This window comes from Nuphar pumila, chromosome 13, assembly GCF_984573655.1.
Source record: "Nuphar pumila chromosome 13, dmNupPumi1.hap1.1, whole genome shotgun sequence".
Classification (NCBI taxonomy): Eukaryota; Viridiplantae; Streptophyta; class Magnoliopsida; order Nymphaeales; family Nymphaeaceae; genus Nuphar; species Nuphar pumila.
This window is the reverse complement of record NC_143261.1, coordinates 8,135,059-8,154,014: the sequence shown is the minus strand read 5'-3', so window position 1 is coordinate 8,154,014 and position 18,956 is coordinate 8,135,059. Positions and strand designations below refer to the sequence as shown.

Genomic DNA, 18,956 nt, shown 5'->3' with positions numbered 1-18,956 from the left:
AGAATTTCGTTGGAGCGTTCCCTACTGAGCGACGCGTTGTACTCTATAGGCCCGGAGGCAGTGATAAATGGGCAAGGGTTGCTAGGTCGTCACCCGGAAGCGACGCATCACACCGGTGCGCGGGTGTGATGTCAAATAGGCAAGGGTTCCCTCACTTTGTTGGACGGGTGGGGGTAAAGAAGTTAGTCCAAGACAATAAAATTAGGTTAGCCACTTGAAACATAGGGTCTTTCACTGGTAAGTTGGTAGAGTTAGTAGATGTTATGTGTAGGAGAAAGATTGATATTTTATGTTTATAAGAGACCAAATGGGCAGGTGAGAAAGCAAAAGTGACAGAACCTTGGGGATATAAGATTTGGTATACAAGAATAAATAGGAATAGAAATGGAGTAGGGATTCTTATGAGTCGTGAGTTTATAGATAATGTAGTTGAGGTCCGTAGGAAGGGTGATAGGATTTTACTTATTAAATTAGTATTAGGTACGGATATTATTAATATTATTAGTGTTTATGCACCTCAAGTAGGTTTAGATGATTCCATTAAGCATCAATTTTGGAAAGATTTAAATGTAGTAGTACAAGGGATATCTTATGGAGAAAGGCTTTTCATCAGCGGTGACCTTAATGAGCGTGTAGGCATTAGTAGGGATGGATTTGAGAGTATTCATGGAGGCTATGGTATAGGAGAAATAAACGAAAGTGGAGAAAGGATTTTAGATTTTGGTTTGTCCTATGATATGATTTTAGCAAACACTTGGTTTAGGAAGAGGGAGTCTCACCTAGTAACATTTAAAAGTGGGGTTAATACGAGTCAGATAGATTTTTTCCTACTTAGAAAAAGAGATAGGGGTTGTTGCATCGATTGTAAGGTTATACCGGAAGAAAGTGTAGCTACACAATATAGAGTCTTAATTTTAGATCTTAGAATTAGACAATGCCGCAAAAGGGATAGTCATAGGATAGATCCTAGAATTAAGTGGTGGGCACTGAAAGGAGCTAAACAAGGAATGTTTGTAGAGCAGGCAGTTAAGGAAGTTGATTGGTGTCTCGAGGAGGATTCAGAATCAATGTGAAATAAGATAACGGGTGGCATGAGAAAGGTGGCTAAGGAGGTATTGGGTGAGTCTAAAGGCGGTGCACCGCTAGGTAAAGATACATCATGGTGGAACGAGAATGTCAAATTAGCTATTAAGGTTAAAAGAGAGTGTTATAGAAATCTAAGTAAGAGTCGTGATAATGAGAATTTGGAGAAGTATATGATAGCAAAGAAGTAAGCTAAAAAAGTAGTTTGAAACGTGAGGGATAAGGTATATAAGGAGGTTTATGACAAGTTGGATACCAAAGAGGGCGAGAAGGATATTTATAGGCTTGCAAAGATGAGAGATAGGAAATCGAGGGATTTGGGTATGGTTAGATGTATCAAAGATGAAATGCAAAGGGTTTTAGTCAAAGATGAGGAGATTAAGGAGAGATAGAAAGATTATTTTGATAAGCTTTTAATGAAAGTCATGCTCAAGATCTTGGAGACTTCTCTATTCCTTTTCATGAGATGAATCGTGACTTCATGCGCAAGATTTAAAAGAAAGAAATTACAGAGGCTTTAAAAAAAATGAAATCAAGAAGGGTAGTTGGTCCAAATGGTATACCTATCGAGACTTGGAAATGCTTGGGAGAGAAAGGTCTAGAATGGTTGACAATCTTTTTAACAAGATTTGGCGGACAAATAAGATACCTAACGAGTGGAGGAAGAGTACTTTGGTGCCTCTATATGAGAATAAGGGTGATATACAAGATTGCACAAACTATCATGGTATAAAACTCATGAGTCATACTATGAAACTTTGGGAGAGGGTGATTGAGTCTAGGTTGAGAAAGGTTGTCATGATATCGGAGAATCAAATTGGTTTTATGCCTGAAAAATCAACTATGGAAGCTATACATCTTCTTAGACGACTTATTAAGAGAAATAAAGAGAGGAACAAAGATTTGCATATGATTTTTATTAATTTGGAAAAGGCATACGATAGAGTACCTAGGGACGTTCTCTGGTGGACAATGATGAAGAAAGTTTTTTCTCTAAAGTACATTAGTATAATTAAAGATATGTATGAAGGAGTAGTAACCAATGTCCGCACTTGTGGAGGGGTGACAACCAATTTCAACGGTTACATCAAGGATCTGCTTTAAGCCCTTTCCTATTTGCTATAGTGATGGATGAGCTTACGAGATTAATTCAAGAAAATGTGTCGTGGTGTATGTTGTTTGCTAATGATATTGTTTTGATTGATGAGTCTAGAGTTGGGGTTAATGCTAAGTTAGAATTATGGAGACAAACATTGGAAGCAAGAGGTTTTAAGTTGAGTAAGGATAAGACAGAATACATGGAATGTCAGTTTAGTAAGCAACGAAGTAATGATGAGAGTGTAGTGAAGCTTGGTGAGCAAGAAATACCGGTGGATGATTGTTTCAAATATTTGGTATCTATCATTCAAAAGTATGGAGAAATTGATGGAGATGTAAATCATAGGATAAAGGTTGGGTGGATGAAATGGAAAAGTGCAACTAAAGTGTTGTGCGATCGTAGAATGTCATTGCGGTTGAAGGAAAAGTTTTATAGAATGACTATTAGACCCGCTTTACTATATGGTACAAAAAGTTGGGCTGCCAAGAGACATCATATTCAAAAAATGAGTGTAGTTGAGATGCGTATGCTGAGATGGATGTGTGGAAAGACAATAAAAGATAAGATTCGAAACGAGGAGATACGTAAGAAGGTAGGCGTTGCACCCATTAAAAATAAGATGAGAGAGAATCATTTACTGTGGTTTGGACATATTCGGTGAAGGCCTATTGATACTCTAGTTAGAAGGATGGAGAAATGAGAAAATATATTAGTTAAAAGAGGTCGGGGTAGGCCTAGGAAGACATGGATGGAGGTGATAGGAAAGGATATGAATGCTTTGAACCTCACCGAGGACATGGCATTGGATAGAAATGATTGGAGGAGAAGGATTCATGTGGAAGACCCAGAATGATTTTCTTTTTTGGTTCATATCGCCGACACTAATTGTTTTGGGATGAAGGTGTAATTGTTGTTTGTTGTTGTAGGCTCAGCTCATAGGGCCAGTCTGAGCCCAACCTATGTATATAACGGGCCGAGTTTCGGCCCAGTACCTAATGGGCCCAGGCCTAAAATCATGTCCCATTGGCCGCCAGACCAGTTGCCCATCCTTAAGGGGGGGGGGGAAGGGGTTATGGATCCTTTGCTGCAAGGGCTAAGCAAATGGGAAACTTCCCTGGTGGGCAGGGAAGGAGTACTCGTGGAGTTTTACACTCTAGACACCGACGTGATACATGGTCAACATGGCATCTCTTGACCTGTAAAAAACCATAGATGTGATTTCTCCATGACAAACCCAAAAGAAAGGAAAAAAACAAAACATTTTAGGTGCTTAATGTTGTGTTTATAATACATCCTCTTGATCATCCTTCTTAATATCCATTTATTATCATGTACACACTCATACATTCTGACTATTGAATGGAAGAGTAGGAGAAGCATTCACTAGAATCTAACTATATTTAACTTTTGCTTTCTTATGGCATCTCTTCTTATATTCAATTACCTTATTGACATCATGCTTTAATGTGTGCATTGATCTTTTCTGTCATTTCCATTGATTTGTATTGTTTCATAACAACTAATTAACCTTATGACAAATAATTTTTGCAAAGAGTTTTTATTATGACGTAGCATTCATTCCACATTATGGTTTAGTGAATAAAAGAGGTTGATTATAAATTACTTTTACATTGAATAAAGATGAATTTAAGTTTTTCATATTGGGATCATCTACAAAGCCCTACAGGTAATCTTAAAATTGTAGATTGCTTAACCCGACATATATATTTCATTGTGATTCATAAGTGTAGTCTTATACATTCATACATTTAATCTTTGTTTCTATGCAAGGTCTATTAGATTTTAATCCAGTTTTTTTTTTTTGGATAATGAGAAGAATCCATCATTATGGTTCATATGCCCCGTTACTCCGTCCCTGTCGACCAAGCATTTTCCATTGGTTTCAATCTCATGACAAAGAACACACACCCCAGGTATCGAACTTTCAATGTTCTTCAACTTGAAAGCCTTAAACCAACCCAGCTAGCTAAGTGTGCAGAGCCCTAGTGGGTGTAATTATTTAGCTTATTGCTTCAATCCAAACTTTAAACGGCATGATGAACTTTTGAGTTTGTTTAGATTTAATGGGTTTTAGGTTTATTGGGTTTTTCTTTTTTTGATGACGAGGAATCTTCGCCCAGAATTTGCCACTTAGGTTGTGTTTGACTCCTTGTCTAGGTTTGGACAGAACAACTTGCACAGCATGAACAGGACAGTGTTCCTATCCAGGACACACTGTCCTGCTTTATTTTTTTATTAAAAGTGTACTGTCCCCACCATACCAGAAGGGGTCAATTACAAAAAGAAACAGTGTTCTGTGCGTCCGGCAGATGCGCACGTGGAATGCTGCATCTGCGCATCCGTTGTTTGATAGCAGACGTGTGACCAGCGTCCACGGCATCCCACAGGATGTACAATCAAACACGCCTTTAATGGGCCTGTCCCTAGCCCCTAGCAAGCCAAACCCCAGGTGGGGCGCACGACAACTCGGTCTTATATTAGGGAAAATAGAAAGACAAAGGGTATTAACGCTACAAGGGAAAGTTCTACTTTTATCTAGTTTTAGGTGAGCCGAAGATGGGAGGATATGGTATTTAATGAGGGTGTAATTAATACCACCTCCCCAATACCCCCACAGGTGTTTGGGAACATATTTTGGGAGATGAGAATGGTGTTGATAGGGCACATGGGTCATATTTTGGGAGAAGAGAATGGTGTTGAAACCACCATTTTTGCCGAAAACCCTTGACAGGCGTACCAGAATACACGATGGACGTGAGTTTTTCACAGAAACGGTTCCCGTGGAGGGGTCTGATTCCATTTCCGTGGCAAACGATGCCGCGGCACCCCCTTCCGTAATATGCAAACGCACCCTAAAGTTAAAAGGTACAACATTTACGATACATATTAAATAGGGCCTAGTAGTTCTCTTAGAGTATGTTTGATGGCTTGTCCCGTGCGTCGCACGGGACAAAAAAGACGACGACAACATGATTTTTAACAAACATTGGATGTGGCGGACGGCGTTACGCGCATCCGCCGTGTTCATTAATATGCGTAAATTTTTTATCCACCTCCCCAGTGCTACAAAAGAAACAAGAACGGAGGAAACAATTAAAAAAAGAAGCATCGACGGGTGTGACGCGCCCGTCGATGCATCTCTCTCTCTCTCTCTCTCTCTCTCTCTCTCTCTCTCTCTCTCTCTCTCTCTCTCTCTCCACCGATTCTTTTCAACAACGGGCGACCTCCGCAAGCGATCGAAGGAGCGGCGAGCTGTGCTCCTTCCCTGGTGTTGGGGGATTGGGAAGCTTCTCCTCCAACCCTCTCCGACCATCGGATGATGCAAGTTGTGGTGGTGGTGGTGGTGGTCGGGCCACCGCTGCTTCTGCTGCACGGGAGACGCATATGTGGGGGTTCCCTACGGTCTGATGGGAAGAGGAACATGGGTCATAGTAGAGCAGAGGCGAGTGACTACGGTCTAAGAAAGATTCGTGTGAGAGTGCTGAGTTTTTTATATTTTTTTGATGTGGGTATTCCAGAAATAAACAAAGATGATCCTCTTGATCTACATTATGATTCAGATGACTTACAAGAACCTATAAGTAATGGCGAACCTACTGAAATCAATCATTCTTCTTCTTCTTCGCAATAGTCTCAGGTTGGACACAAAAGGTCTAGAGCTCCTCCGCCTTACTTGGATGACTATTATGTCTATCTATCGGAGGAATTGTGTTATGCTTTAGACATGGATGACATGAAAGATAACATGTCATATGGTGAGGCAATAAACTCACGTGAGTCAACAGACTGGGTAAAAGCCATGGACGAGGAAATTGAGTCCATTGAGAAAAACCAAGTTTGGGAATTAGTTGATTTACCTGAGGAAAGAAAAGACATTGGTTGAAAATGGGTATTAAAGAAGAAATTTAAATATGATGACAACATTGACAAATTTAAAGCAAGATTAGTTGCTAAGGGTTTCTCTCAGAAAGAAGGATTGGATTATGTTGATACATACTCGCCGGTTGCAAAGTTCACCTCGATAAGGATAATTCTTGCAATAGTAGCTCACTACGACCTAGATCTACATCAAATGGATGTTAAAACCGTGTTTCTTAATGGTGAGCTTAAAGAAACCATTTTTATGGAACAACCTGAAGGCTATACAATAAAAAGAAAAGAAAATAAAGTATATAGGTTAAAAAAATCCCTATACGGATTCAAGCAATCACCTGAGAGGAGGTGCAGTTTCCTGGTCTTGTAAAAAACAAGGTTGTGTAGCACAACATACTCAGGAAGCAGAATATATTGCATGTAATGCAACTACCACATTTGTCGTTTGGATAAGCCGCTTCATTAGTGATTTGAAGCAGGAAATAACCAACGGGCCAGTCCAAATTTATTGTGATAATCAGGCTGCCATCTCTCTTATGAAGAGTAGAGCTGATAATTCAAAAAGTAAACATATAATGGTAAAATACCATTATATTCATAATATGATTGAAAGAAATGAAATCAAAGTCAGCTACTTGCCTACATCTGATATGATTGTCGATCCTTTAACCAAGGGTATATCAGAGGAAATCTTTTCAAAACATGTATCCAATATGGGATTGAGATATGTCTAATATAGACATATGACTGGATGAGAAACTCAAATATATAACTCATTCTAGGATATTGATGCAAGGAAAATACTCCAATAGTGAGAGGCCAAAGCCTGCATCTAGTTTTGTTTCACATGGCCAAGTGGGAGATGTAAGTAACTGTAGCCATGTTTCATGGAGTTGTTTCAACCGTTAAAGAGAGAGGAGGGCTCACTCTTTCTCTAACGTTTGAGACTGTGGTCTTATCCAGAATGATCCTCTCATTCTGAATAAGCTCCAAGTGAAACAGAAAGCAATTGCTGGGGTAAACGGCTACCCAAAGGAAGGTAAATCTCCCAGCAACCCTTCTCTATTTTATTGAGAAGAGATTACTCACTGTGGTATGCGATGTGTGAGTAGAAACCTCCTTTGAAGCAGGCCGTTTACGATATCCAACCTCAAATCCTCTGTTCTCTTCTTCACTTCGATCCTACAGGTATTTAATCAAAATGGTTTTTGAAGATGTTGGTGGCCAGCGTTTGGGTTCTGGGATGTGAACCGACAAGTTTTAAATTATGGATTTTATTTGTTCTTGGTTATTTTTCACAATAGTGAGAGAAAACAAATGTTTACTTTCTTCATGTTTTGTTTGGTGTAGATGGGCAACTAGAATGATAGTGAAGATTACGGTGGCTTTGTTCATGTTTATCATATGGAGAAGTCTTAATCCCTTATCATTTTCTTCTTTAAGTTATTTGAGTTTGTTTGGGTGTAATGGGTTTGTGCTAGAATTTGAACCATCAATTTTGTGAAATTCTGTTTCTAAAGACAGTTGTTGCTTAGTTCTGGTGCAAAATTATTTTAATTAGATGACTCGTGGGATTTGAGTTTTGAGCAAAGAACCATGGAGTGCATTTACTGAATATTGTTGCAAAGAATCATTTATTGCAGTTTGTGAAAATCTGAATCTTAACCCCATCCATTTTACTAGGTTTCCTTATTGTGTCTCTTCATTCTAATTTACCATGTAGCAGTGGTTTCTCTCCTGCATCAGACTAATTTTGAGTGATGGGCAGTCTGTTTTTTTGCTATATTGGATGCCTTGCATATCAAGTCTCTTTGTTGGAGATACCCACTCTTAATATTTTAGGTCAAGAAGTTTGTTCCTTCTTTGTGAATCAGTTGCCCCATCTTGATAGAATGCTATAGAAACTCTAATATATTAAAGAATTGAAAAAATATGTAGCAGTTTATGGTTGAAAATTCACAGTTGAAATAAGATAAATTCAAAGGTGAAGTTAAATCACATCATAATGATAGTGCAAGATAACCATATGTAGTGTGATAGAGCTCAGGATGATAAAACACCTTCAGCTTCTGAAGTTGAAAAGAATCTGACCACCTCCACATCTTATGATGGTTCCGACAAGGAAGGACCGTAAAAAAATCGCCGTGTTTGTCAAGTGCTGAACCTGATAGAAGGGGGGATGCTGCATTGGTTTTTCTTGACATCATTCCCCCAATAGATATTGTCACAAAGTAGTAAGGAGAATAGGTTAGGTGACAAGGATGCCTTGAGGAATGCTCATGATAGTGTTGAGGATTGTAAAACTTTAAGAGAAAAAACTGCTTATGGAGAACCAACACGTGTACATGTACAGAAGATTCTAGGTGTAGATCCTGATGTTGTTGCTGCAATTCGAAGATAAAGGCTTACTGAGATCTCTTTGTGATTTAATCCACAAAATCATTTCACTACAATGTCACAAGATGCTACAAACCAAGTTTTCATTGCTCCTACTGAGGATGCTACCCTCAATGAGAATCCTACTACTAAAACCCTTCACCATGTACTCAGAGACATTGAATTAAGAGATACGAGAAGTTGGTGCTTCGTTTAGAAGGCAACATACTATCTTTTGTGTCTGATACTTGTGAATTGATTATTTGTAGGCAAAAGATGATTATTTGTATGAAATTCATTTTCTTAATTATACTTGAGATAACTATATTAAACAGAATCATAACCATCAATTTCTGATAAAAATCAAATTACACAAAAAAAACTCCATAAATAAAGCCACCTTGAAAACTTTCACAGTTTATAAAACCACCCTAGAAAATATCTGATAAAACTATATGAAGTTCGAATTGCCACCAAATTCACATATAAATGAAATCTCAGTAAAAATTGAACCTTTAGTGATATCTTTATGCATATTATTTCCTCTACAAAATTTAAACTCACATTTCAATCTTTCAATTTCATAGTCACATATTCAATTTCAATCTTGCAATAACATAAGAGGATGGCAAATATGAATTTACAAGGATCACTAAAATGTGTGGCTTATTGATGCAAGATAAAAAAAAAGAGAATGGTTTCTTGTTAGCATCAAGGACAAAAAGACTCTCAATGAATGGTTTTTTCCTTGTAAAAAGCTTGGAATTGTTGCAGAATCCAGGGCAAAATCCAATTAGAGATCCATATTCAGGGCAAAAATCCAATTTGAGATCCATATTTTAGAAAAAAATTCATATTCATGGCAAATATCCAATTTGAGATCTATATTGGGGGCAAAAATCCAATTCGAGATCTATATTCGAGGCAAAAAATCATATTCGGGCAAAAATCCAATTTGAGATCCAGATTCAGAGCAGAAATGTATATTTGGAGCAAAAATCCAATTCGAGATCTATATTCAGGGCAAAAATCCATATTTGGGGCAAAAATTCAATTCAAAATTTATATTCAAGGCAAAAATTCATGATTTCAAACATAATTTCATAATTGCATCCATATCCGAGCAAAAAAACATAATAAACTTGTTAAAACATGTAAAATGGTGGACAGAGCGGGTCATACGATCCAAAACAAAGTAATTTGACCCATTATCCATGACTGTCCAAGTTGTCTGCACATCGTCATCAAACAAGGGACATTTGAAACATAGCATCTGAATACGGTCCAAACAAATGTTAGACTTGTCATGGAACGAACAGAACCAATGTTATTCGGTCTTTTTTGTTCATTTCGTCCAACTCTAGACAAGTCATCAAACATACTCTTAGGTGACAAAGATCGCGACTGGCAGGTACTAAATGGTGCACAAGGAGATGCATTCTTTCGTGCTTTACTGGTGCTTTCTTGGAAGGTACCAATATTGTAAGAATCGGTTTCTGAACCGATTCCAAGAATCTGCCACCATCAAATCCACTTGAATTTTTTTCAATGGCCTTTTTAAAATTTTGATTTTTTAACAAACTCAAAAAGTCATAAAATGTCAACAAATAAAAAAAAGGGAAAGAAATAGCTAAAGCAAGGAAAATCTATAAATAAAGTAAATGATGACTTATAAGGTCCAATCAAATTCTAAAACATGCATTTAATGTCTAAACAATGTAATAGCCAACAATTATCATTTAAAAAAATGATTCAGTTTGATCTTCAAGAAAATTGGTCAAGGAACGATTCGATTCTAATCTGCTGATTCAGACCTATTCCATTCAATCTGAGAACGATGGTAGGTACTATTAATTAAATAAAATAAAATAAAATTTGTTATACAAAATTATGAGATTATTATTCTAGTTTTCAACCTAATGTCAAAGCATGAAAACATTTGGCCGATGCGTGGTGATAATAAATGAAGTCCCTTTCAGTTTTCATGATTTAGTGGACATTATGGAGAATGAGCAGATACAATCAAGGAAAAGATTTCCATGGATATCTTTTATTAGGCAAAGAAAGGCATATGTCACAAGTTAAGGAATCGATAATTAGAAAGGACATTATTGTCATGAGTTTAAAGAAAGCGTAGGAGCTCTTCTGAAAAGTCCTAATAGGGTAACCAGAGATTTCCCCAAAATATAAATGTAAAAGGCAACTCAAGCGGTTAGGGGACTTTTATTTCATAACCTTTCCCATGAAAGACTACCATTTTGATAGGAAAAAGAGCCGCTTTACTAAAAGGGGTGAAACAAACACCTAAGTGAGCAAAAAAGTACCTTTCCTATCAAAATGGGTTTACACCTGAAACTTTTAGTTCAAACTTGTTTCTATCCCACTCCTACTCCAATACACAAATAATACTATACATAATAGAAGATGGGATAGATTTTTTGTTTGGAAGGTAGCGGAATATATATCCTGACAGAATGGTCTTTTTGAATATCATTGGATTCTTGAAATTATCACAAATATATATTTATATATGGGTGCTTCTATGGTGGTACTGTATTCTTAAGGTGTACACTTGATTTACATAGATCTAAGCTCCAAAAGTAAAATCTAACCTTTGGATGATGTTTAACATTCTATTTACTATGTTCATGTGTCTAAGTTGACTCAAATGTGATGTTTTATACCATTTCTGAACCACCCTTATTTTCATGAATTGTGAGCCGTTGATTTCTCACCATCTCAAAAATGAGTATTATAGTGTATTAGACACAATAAAACCTTCTAACATATTAAATAAATCATGCTAAACACATCTATACTGTTAGATTTACCATTTGGTGGCTAAATCCATACAAACAAGAGTGTGTACCACCATAAGGTATCATGGTACAGAACCACTATACATTTTTCCTTTATATTATCATTGGTTTCAAAAATATATAAATATAATATATATTTATGATAATCTCAAGAAATCATCGATATCCTAGAAACTCATGGTTTCAAGGTATTGCCTGTTCTGAAACAATAAAATGTTTTTACATTATCATTTACTTTTTACATGTCTATAAATCTCTAGATGCTAATTTTTCCTGGAAATTTGAAAAAGGTTATTTTATCGCAAGACCTCCCTCGCCAAGAAACAACCGATACTCTGATATTTGTGATATTGCCTCATGTTATTTCCAGAAAACAGGAAAAAAAACAGTGCTTGATTGTACATCAAAACAAAAGGAAACCTTTAGGATCATGTTTGGATATATGGAGGCCAAGTAGATCAGTCGGAATTGGCATTCCCAGTTTGTATGCCTGGCAGTTGGGGCACCTAATTACCTAGCAAGGTGAAGGCAATTGGCAACATCACTACAATTTTCACAACATGGCCAACAGTCCTCAGATCCCATGTTGGAATTACTGAGCATCCCCCAAAACAAGCTAAATTCCTGACCCCTCAGTATTCCAACGGACTTCAATGAAAATTGGAGTATAAAATTTTGCATAGAAGCAGCACATCCAGATTTGAAAGAATTTTTCCATACTAACATGTCATATTAACACTTTTTGAATAAAGACATAAAATCTAACTTTATATGTAATCACCTTGAACAATCTTTCTTACGATGTATGTTGTCAAGAAGTTGTATCCGTGAAAGTAAAGGGCTTCAATTTCTGCTCTATGACCACACTCGATCATCATGTTCAACTCCTCTGCATAAGTTTCCTGCATATTGATCTCCAAATTAACTTACACCAAGGTTTGAAAATCAAGTATTTTGAAAATAGAGGTTTTCCAGCTAAAGTATTTTACTGGCAATGTGTTGGATAACACGAGGCTCTTAGCAATTTGAAGATCACGTGGCTTCATCATGATCAGTGAATCTGGCGGTATAAGCTGAAGATCATTGCCTCTCAATCCCAACCACTTTACATTACAAGCTGAAATAGTTCATTAACTAGAACTTTTAGATTCAAAGAACAGAAAAGGATGTGTTATCTCATAATGTTGTGAGCATGACTACCAACCATATCTGTATGCCTCCAAACCCATCCTAATGCTTCCAAACTTATAAGTACACAAAATGGCTAGACCTGCAGGATTCCTTCATGAGTAGGAAAGGAAAGATGAACTTTAGAGAGACTAAGAGGAGCAGAAGTATGATATAAGCACATAACAAGAGGCATCTGTCTTCAACCAGTCAACCAGTGCCAAGATTGGAAGGTCTGGAAACATCTTGCTTAACCGATGAAGAAGAAACCTGATACCAATGGAAGATTAACTGTGTTACTCAGCCATAACTATACTGAAAATAAGACAATGGAAGAAACTGAATTGAAATGGAAGATGCTTGAATTAATTTTTGCACTTCTATACCTAAAAATTTTGAGTTGGCTTTGAAAATGCAAACTTCATAAAGAAAAGCAGTAACAAATAAAAGACAGCTTCCAAGCAGGATTTCAAAGAAGCCTTTTTTGCATTATAATCTTTGTCCATAATGAAAAGTATTCTACCAACATTTTTTCTTAACAAAGTAGAGCACATTGAAGTTTGAAAACAAATTCAGAACAGAAAAAAATGAAAAGAAAGCTGTCTGTTGCATGTATAGGTCCAAAAACTATTTTGGGAAAACAGACAGCATCACTGCTTCTGGGCAAAACTGGTAGTTATTTGTAATGCTACAAAAAACTGGGACTACAGATTTCTATAATTGAACCAAACGGTAACTTATGGTGTATAGACTTCGGTTGACTAGAATTCGTGCATTTTTAATCCAATACAGAAAATCCAGAAGGGTCATATACAAGTAAAGCAGTGGATATTCTAATTTACAAAACCAGTTCTATCAGCATTACCTTGTGGCAATGTCTGGGTAACCTTTAGCAGTAATCAAAATGCAAGGGATCTGATTGAATATGCGATCTTCAGCTAGTCTCTGAAAAATTGCATCCTACCAGCCAAAGCCCACAGAGAGGAACACAGCAAGACACAATTTTTATGCAGCAAAGTAGCCCCAAAGTGGAAGAAATAAGTCTTGCATTTCAGAAACAAAATCTGACAGAGAATGCACCTTTTCAACTACAACAATGTACCGAGCATCAGATTGGAACATTAAATTCTCCAACAAATGCAGATCTCCAGTAATGGGATAGCCGGTAGAGCCAAGTTGGCAACAGTCCACATCAGCTTGCTTTTGTCCCTTAAAATTTCAACAAAGAAAAACATAACATCACAAAAATCATACAGATACGCCATTTTACCAACAAATATTAGGTGTGGTTTAACTGAGACATGAATGCATAGTAGTCTTTGGGTGGATAAATTGGACTACTAAGAGGAGCTACAGTCAGGTGTGATGTGAGTATAATTGCCAGTACTTTCCAGAGTAGTCTCCAAGGTTTGAGAAGAATTATCATGTTCGTCTGTTCCATTGAGTAGTTCAATTTCCCAGTATAACCAAATTGTTGTTTACTCCACACAAGAATAAAACATCACTGATCAATAATCAGTTTCAAGAGCATTTTGTTTGAAAAAACAATGCTTTGTCCTACCCCATTGTTGGTTTGCCTCAAAGAAGCAGAAAACATGCCAATTCCCATCTGTGGGTTTGATAGCACACACTCCAGAAAAAAAGATGTTACTAAATAGCAGTTTGGAGAAAACGCGGAAATTTGAAATCCACTCTACCTCTATATGTAAACGGCCAACAACAGTACCCCTGCTGGATGCCATTATTCCGAGACTTTGGCGAGTGCACCGAAGCAATGCAACAACATCTTCATAAAGTTCAAATAGGCAGTGAGTCCATATTAAATTAAATCTCCACTAATCTACTACTTGAAAGTGATGATATAAATTCAAGAGAGAACCTTGGATGGATCGGTTAACTTGCGACTGTGAAGAGAAATAATCAGGTGAATCACATAGTAGCTTATAGAAAAGCTCCCTCTGGGTTACCCGTTTGTCTTTACTAAGAATCTGGTAACATAGCTCCATGACTTTCCAAACTGCATTAAAAAACATGAAATGGTTCGAAAACAGCCATTGCTATGCAATTCATATAGCATCCACCCATTTCCTTCCACAAATAGACCATTGACACATGAGACCATTATCATTTGCAATTTGTCCATGTGCTAAAGCCATGAGACAGTGATATCGCCATTTATAAATATGAGAAATCCTGATGACCTGAATTGGACCAGCAATCTTGGCATGCAATTAGTTTGATACTATTAAAGGACCAGATCCAAAGCATCAAGACGGTTGTGATCCAAATCCAAATCTAGAGGAGTCCAATGTATTGACCAAGCAACCTCAAGATAAGGAGAGTGGAAATAAGGCAATCAAGAGAGTTGCCAAGGACATAGAACTCTCAAATTATAAGGTTTCTAAAGAGATAAATTGTGTAACCAATTCAGAAAAGAAACTTTCTAAGGAAATTACTTATAAATAACTCCTATTGAATTGTAAAGACCTTGCATATAAAGGAACCTCTTTTTCACGTTGTGGTTGAGAGAGGAAAAGAGTAACTTGGGGTTTTGGATGTAGGCATAATCTGCCGAACCATGCTAAATATGTTCTTTATTTTTCTGTGCAAGTGTGTTTTTAAAATGGTACCAGAGCATAGGTTCTGATACGTGGTTTGTCTCTGCTCATTGCTGCATTTATCTCCTCTTGCTCACTGACAAGAGTGGTGTCTTCTTTCCTGCCGCAGAAGACTCTTCTTGTGGTGCTTGGTCTATTTTTAGGATATGGCCTCTACTCAGCTAAGTTTTCCTTCATCTTCCCTTGGATTCCAACATCTACTAATCTCCAATACTTTTTTAGCACAAAACTCACAGCATGTAATTTTCTGCTGTGGGAATCACAGTTTACCCCACTGTTACTGTTACGACTTGTATGATTGATGGCTCAAAACCTTGTCCAACAATGACTAAAGTTTTGAGCCATGGCAAGACCCATGAACCTAACCCTGAATACTATTCCTGGTTAAGGCAAGACCAGCTGCTATTGAGCTGGTTGATATCCTTGTCAGAGAGCGTGCATGCTCAAATTGCCAGATTGAAGACCTCCTATGAGGTTTGGAACACAATCAAAGACACGCAACTCACTCTTGAGCTCACGTAATGCAGTTAAAAGAACAACTTCAAAGTATCAAGGCAATTGTTCCATTGACAAGTACTTTCAAAGAGAGAAGATGATCGCGCACCAGCTCTCAATGGTGTCCAAACCTGTGAGTGACGAAGATATGGTCCTGCATCTTCTTCGTGGTCTTCCATCAAAATACTCGGCCTTTAGGACCACTATATCTACTCGAAGTGAACCTGTAACTGTCACTGAGTTGCATGGTTTGCTTTTGATGCAAGAATCTCAATTGATTGAGAATGAATCTAAATTGTCTGCCCTTGTTGCTAATTTTGCTCAATAGCAAATCTATAATCAGTAGCCTCATCAGTTTAACAAGTGGCCATGGAAATCGATAGTTTGGTTAGAATAGAAATAGAGGTCGGAGACGAGGACAACAACAGTATAATCGGCCAGATCGACACAAGAACAGGGTTGTATGCCAATACTGTGAAAACCCTGAGCATACAACTAAGTCTTGTTTCCAAATCACCCGCAATCTTGCTGCAAATCCTGGGAATACTGGAAATAATAGTCAATTGCAAGCCTACCACATTGCTCCATCAGTTTCAAGCGAAGGCAATTGGTATCCTGATTCAGGTGCATCACATCATCTAACGCACGATCTGAATAACTTGTCAATGCATGCTCCATATGGTCATGATGTCATTAAAATAGCTAATGGTATAGGTTTGGGAATTAGTAGCTGTTAGAAAGTGACTTGGAATACCTTGGGTTCAATAATGAACCCATACTTATGCACGTAAAGTGCAAATATACCCATTAAAGGGAAACAACACACGCACATAATGTGCCAATACATAAAACCCATAAAAAGGGAATAATATGACTTAAAGTCATAAGTTACATATCATTGAAGAATAATGGAGAAGGGGTGAAAACCCCATTACAATGGAGCATAAGCTCCCTCAAGAATGCCAAATACAAAGGGGAAATCCCCTATTTATAAGCATGAAAAGGGACCACCTTGGGGGCTCCCAAAGGGGACGTTGGAGAGCCCCCAACGTCACTTTTGGGAGGCCCCCAATGTGGTACGAAATCCAAAAATATAAAAAACAAAAAATAAAAATAAAACAAAAATTACAATGCATATTCCAATTGGAATATGCGTAAAATGGTAATTTACAAGAATACCCTTGAGGGTATTTTAGGAAGATAAAATATATATATTTATATATATATAAATAGAGATATGTATACATATATATATATATGTATACGTATCTTTATATATATATATATATATATATATAAATATATATATGTACATTTAAGGATCAACATATTTTAACACCCCCCCTCAGTCTTTGCGGGGAAATGAAAAGATTGAACAAAGGGCAAGACTCCAAGAGGCTCCGGCAAGGATGCAATGGAACTTGAAAAGGCCTTCCTCCTATTGTCTTCAAATTTCCCGAACTATCCAGGGTACTTCTCTTTGTCCTATCTCCAAGATCCTGTGAAATAACAACAAAGAAACAAGTAAAACAAATCTTTGTACTTTTATTCAAATGGAACATTTCTAACTAGCACAGGTTAGAAGAGATGCACATTATGCAAAAATGACACCAAAGTTTCAAAAATCATATATCATGTTTAAAACAAAAATGAGCGGAAGCAAATTATGCAGAAATAAATTGCAAGAATGCATAATGCATTCATAAGGTCCAACGTTGGACAAATATAACCCCATAATGGGGAATAACAAAAATGGTCCACTAAGGGACACCACAATAAGCCTACGAAGAGGCATGATATACATAAACATTATTGAATGAGGGCCAAACAAGGCCATAAAGAGCATATGCATATACTTATCATGAAATGAATTAATACTTAAAGAACTCATTAATGAACATGCTTCAAACATGTAATGAAGTGCCAAATAAGAGAAACAAAGTCTCCAAGCATACTTTAGGCAAAATAAACCCAAGAGTTCACAAGGTTTTAAAATCATTTATGAAAGACATACATAATACTCATTTTGCATATAAGGGTGGCAAAAACCATAAGCACTTAATATATAGATTAAATGCTAAGAAATCAACTTGATATTCATATCAAAAATATGATTTGCTTGAAAAACACAAGTCATGAATGAAATTTTGCAAATTTCAACAATAGTTTATCCATTACACACATCTTCCTCATTAGTCCTCCAAAACCCATAAATCAAGTGTATAAGCTACTAGATCAAGAATATAAAGCCATTAAAGGCTAAAGACACATACAAAGGTGTGTAAAAGAACCTCTTGTCTACATATAATAATACTTGAAATAAGTGCATCTACGACAAGAACAAGAGAATACATGCCAACATGGACTAAAAAGTATCTCTTGTCTACGTAAAAAATACACTTAAAACCAAGTATGTTCAGCTACTAGAACAAGAGTAATAAGCCAACCATGGGCTAAAACATAATACATCTCTTGTCTACATATGATAGCACTTGAAATGAGTGAAATAAGCCAACCATGGGCATACATCTTAAGCGACTAGAACAATGACACAAACGCCAACATAGGCTAAAAATCACACAACATGGTGTGAATGAACGTGCCTTGTCTACATATAAAAACACTCAAGACAAGTGTGTTCAGCTACTAGACCAAGAGAGCAAAAGCCAACAAAGGGCTAAAAACACACGAAGGTGTAATAAAATTCTTGTCTACATATGATAACACTTAGATAATGGGCATAAAAGAAAAAGACTTTTGAGGCAATAAACTTGTAATGAAAATAAACCTCGAATGAAACAATATTCCTTTTAAAACATGAATACTCATAACAATAACATTTTGGAATAAATGCATGTAAAAGTATCTTCAACAAGATGATAAAATAATATTCTTTAGAACAAATGTGTGAACATACACACACCAAGAACACTTGTGAAAAAACACAAGAACACATGTGCACAATAAGCACAACATTCGGAATCACAAATGTGCAAATGCACTCATAAGATTCATAAATAAAAGGTTGGGCTATAATCCCAAAACACCTTGATTTTAAATATACCTTAAAGCATTTAAGGTTTCAAACACCATATGTCCATCACATTTACATAGAAGCATCCATAATATCAATGGCCACAAGAGAAAAAATGAGTGACACACTCATAATTAGAGATCAAATAACAACTCATTTTAGAGTCTCAAGGTGCCCATAACTCACCTCAACAACCATCTATAATATGGAAGGTGGACAATCTAAAATGATACAACACGAGGTGCCCATAACTCACCTCGACAAATATCTCTAATATGACAATAATAAGGCCAAATAAATGATGCATTAAATAACATGTGATGGACAAATATAAATGCCACAAAAGGGCAATAAACACATAAGGAATCATT

The 18,956-nt window shown here is 36.8% G+C and overlaps 1 protein-coding gene across 1 annotated transcript in view; it reads right to left on the bottom strand.

Moving 5' to 3' along the window:
• Positions 1 to 12,038: 12,038 nt before the first annotated feature.
• The window catches only part of SPO11-2 (sporulation 11-2), a 31,522-nt gene continuing 24,604 nt past the window's right edge, over positions 12,039 to 18,956 (bottom strand). The window contains exons 4-11 of the mRNA XM_089986049.1: positions 14,318 to 14,455; positions 14,136 to 14,224; positions 13,519 to 13,647; positions 13,304 to 13,398; positions 12,646 to 12,708; positions 12,476 to 12,552; positions 12,261 to 12,388; positions 12,039 to 12,173 (exon numbers count right to left, since the gene is read on the bottom strand). Of these exons, the coding sequence (XP_089842175.1) occupies positions 12,039 to 12,173; positions 12,261 to 12,388; positions 12,476 to 12,552; positions 12,646 to 12,708; positions 13,304 to 13,398; positions 13,519 to 13,647; positions 14,136 to 14,224; positions 14,318 to 14,455 (854 nt within the window). The remainder of the gene's footprint in view (positions 12,174 to 12,260; positions 12,389 to 12,475; positions 12,553 to 12,645; positions 12,709 to 13,303; positions 13,399 to 13,518; positions 13,648 to 14,135; positions 14,225 to 14,317; positions 14,456 to 18,956) is intronic.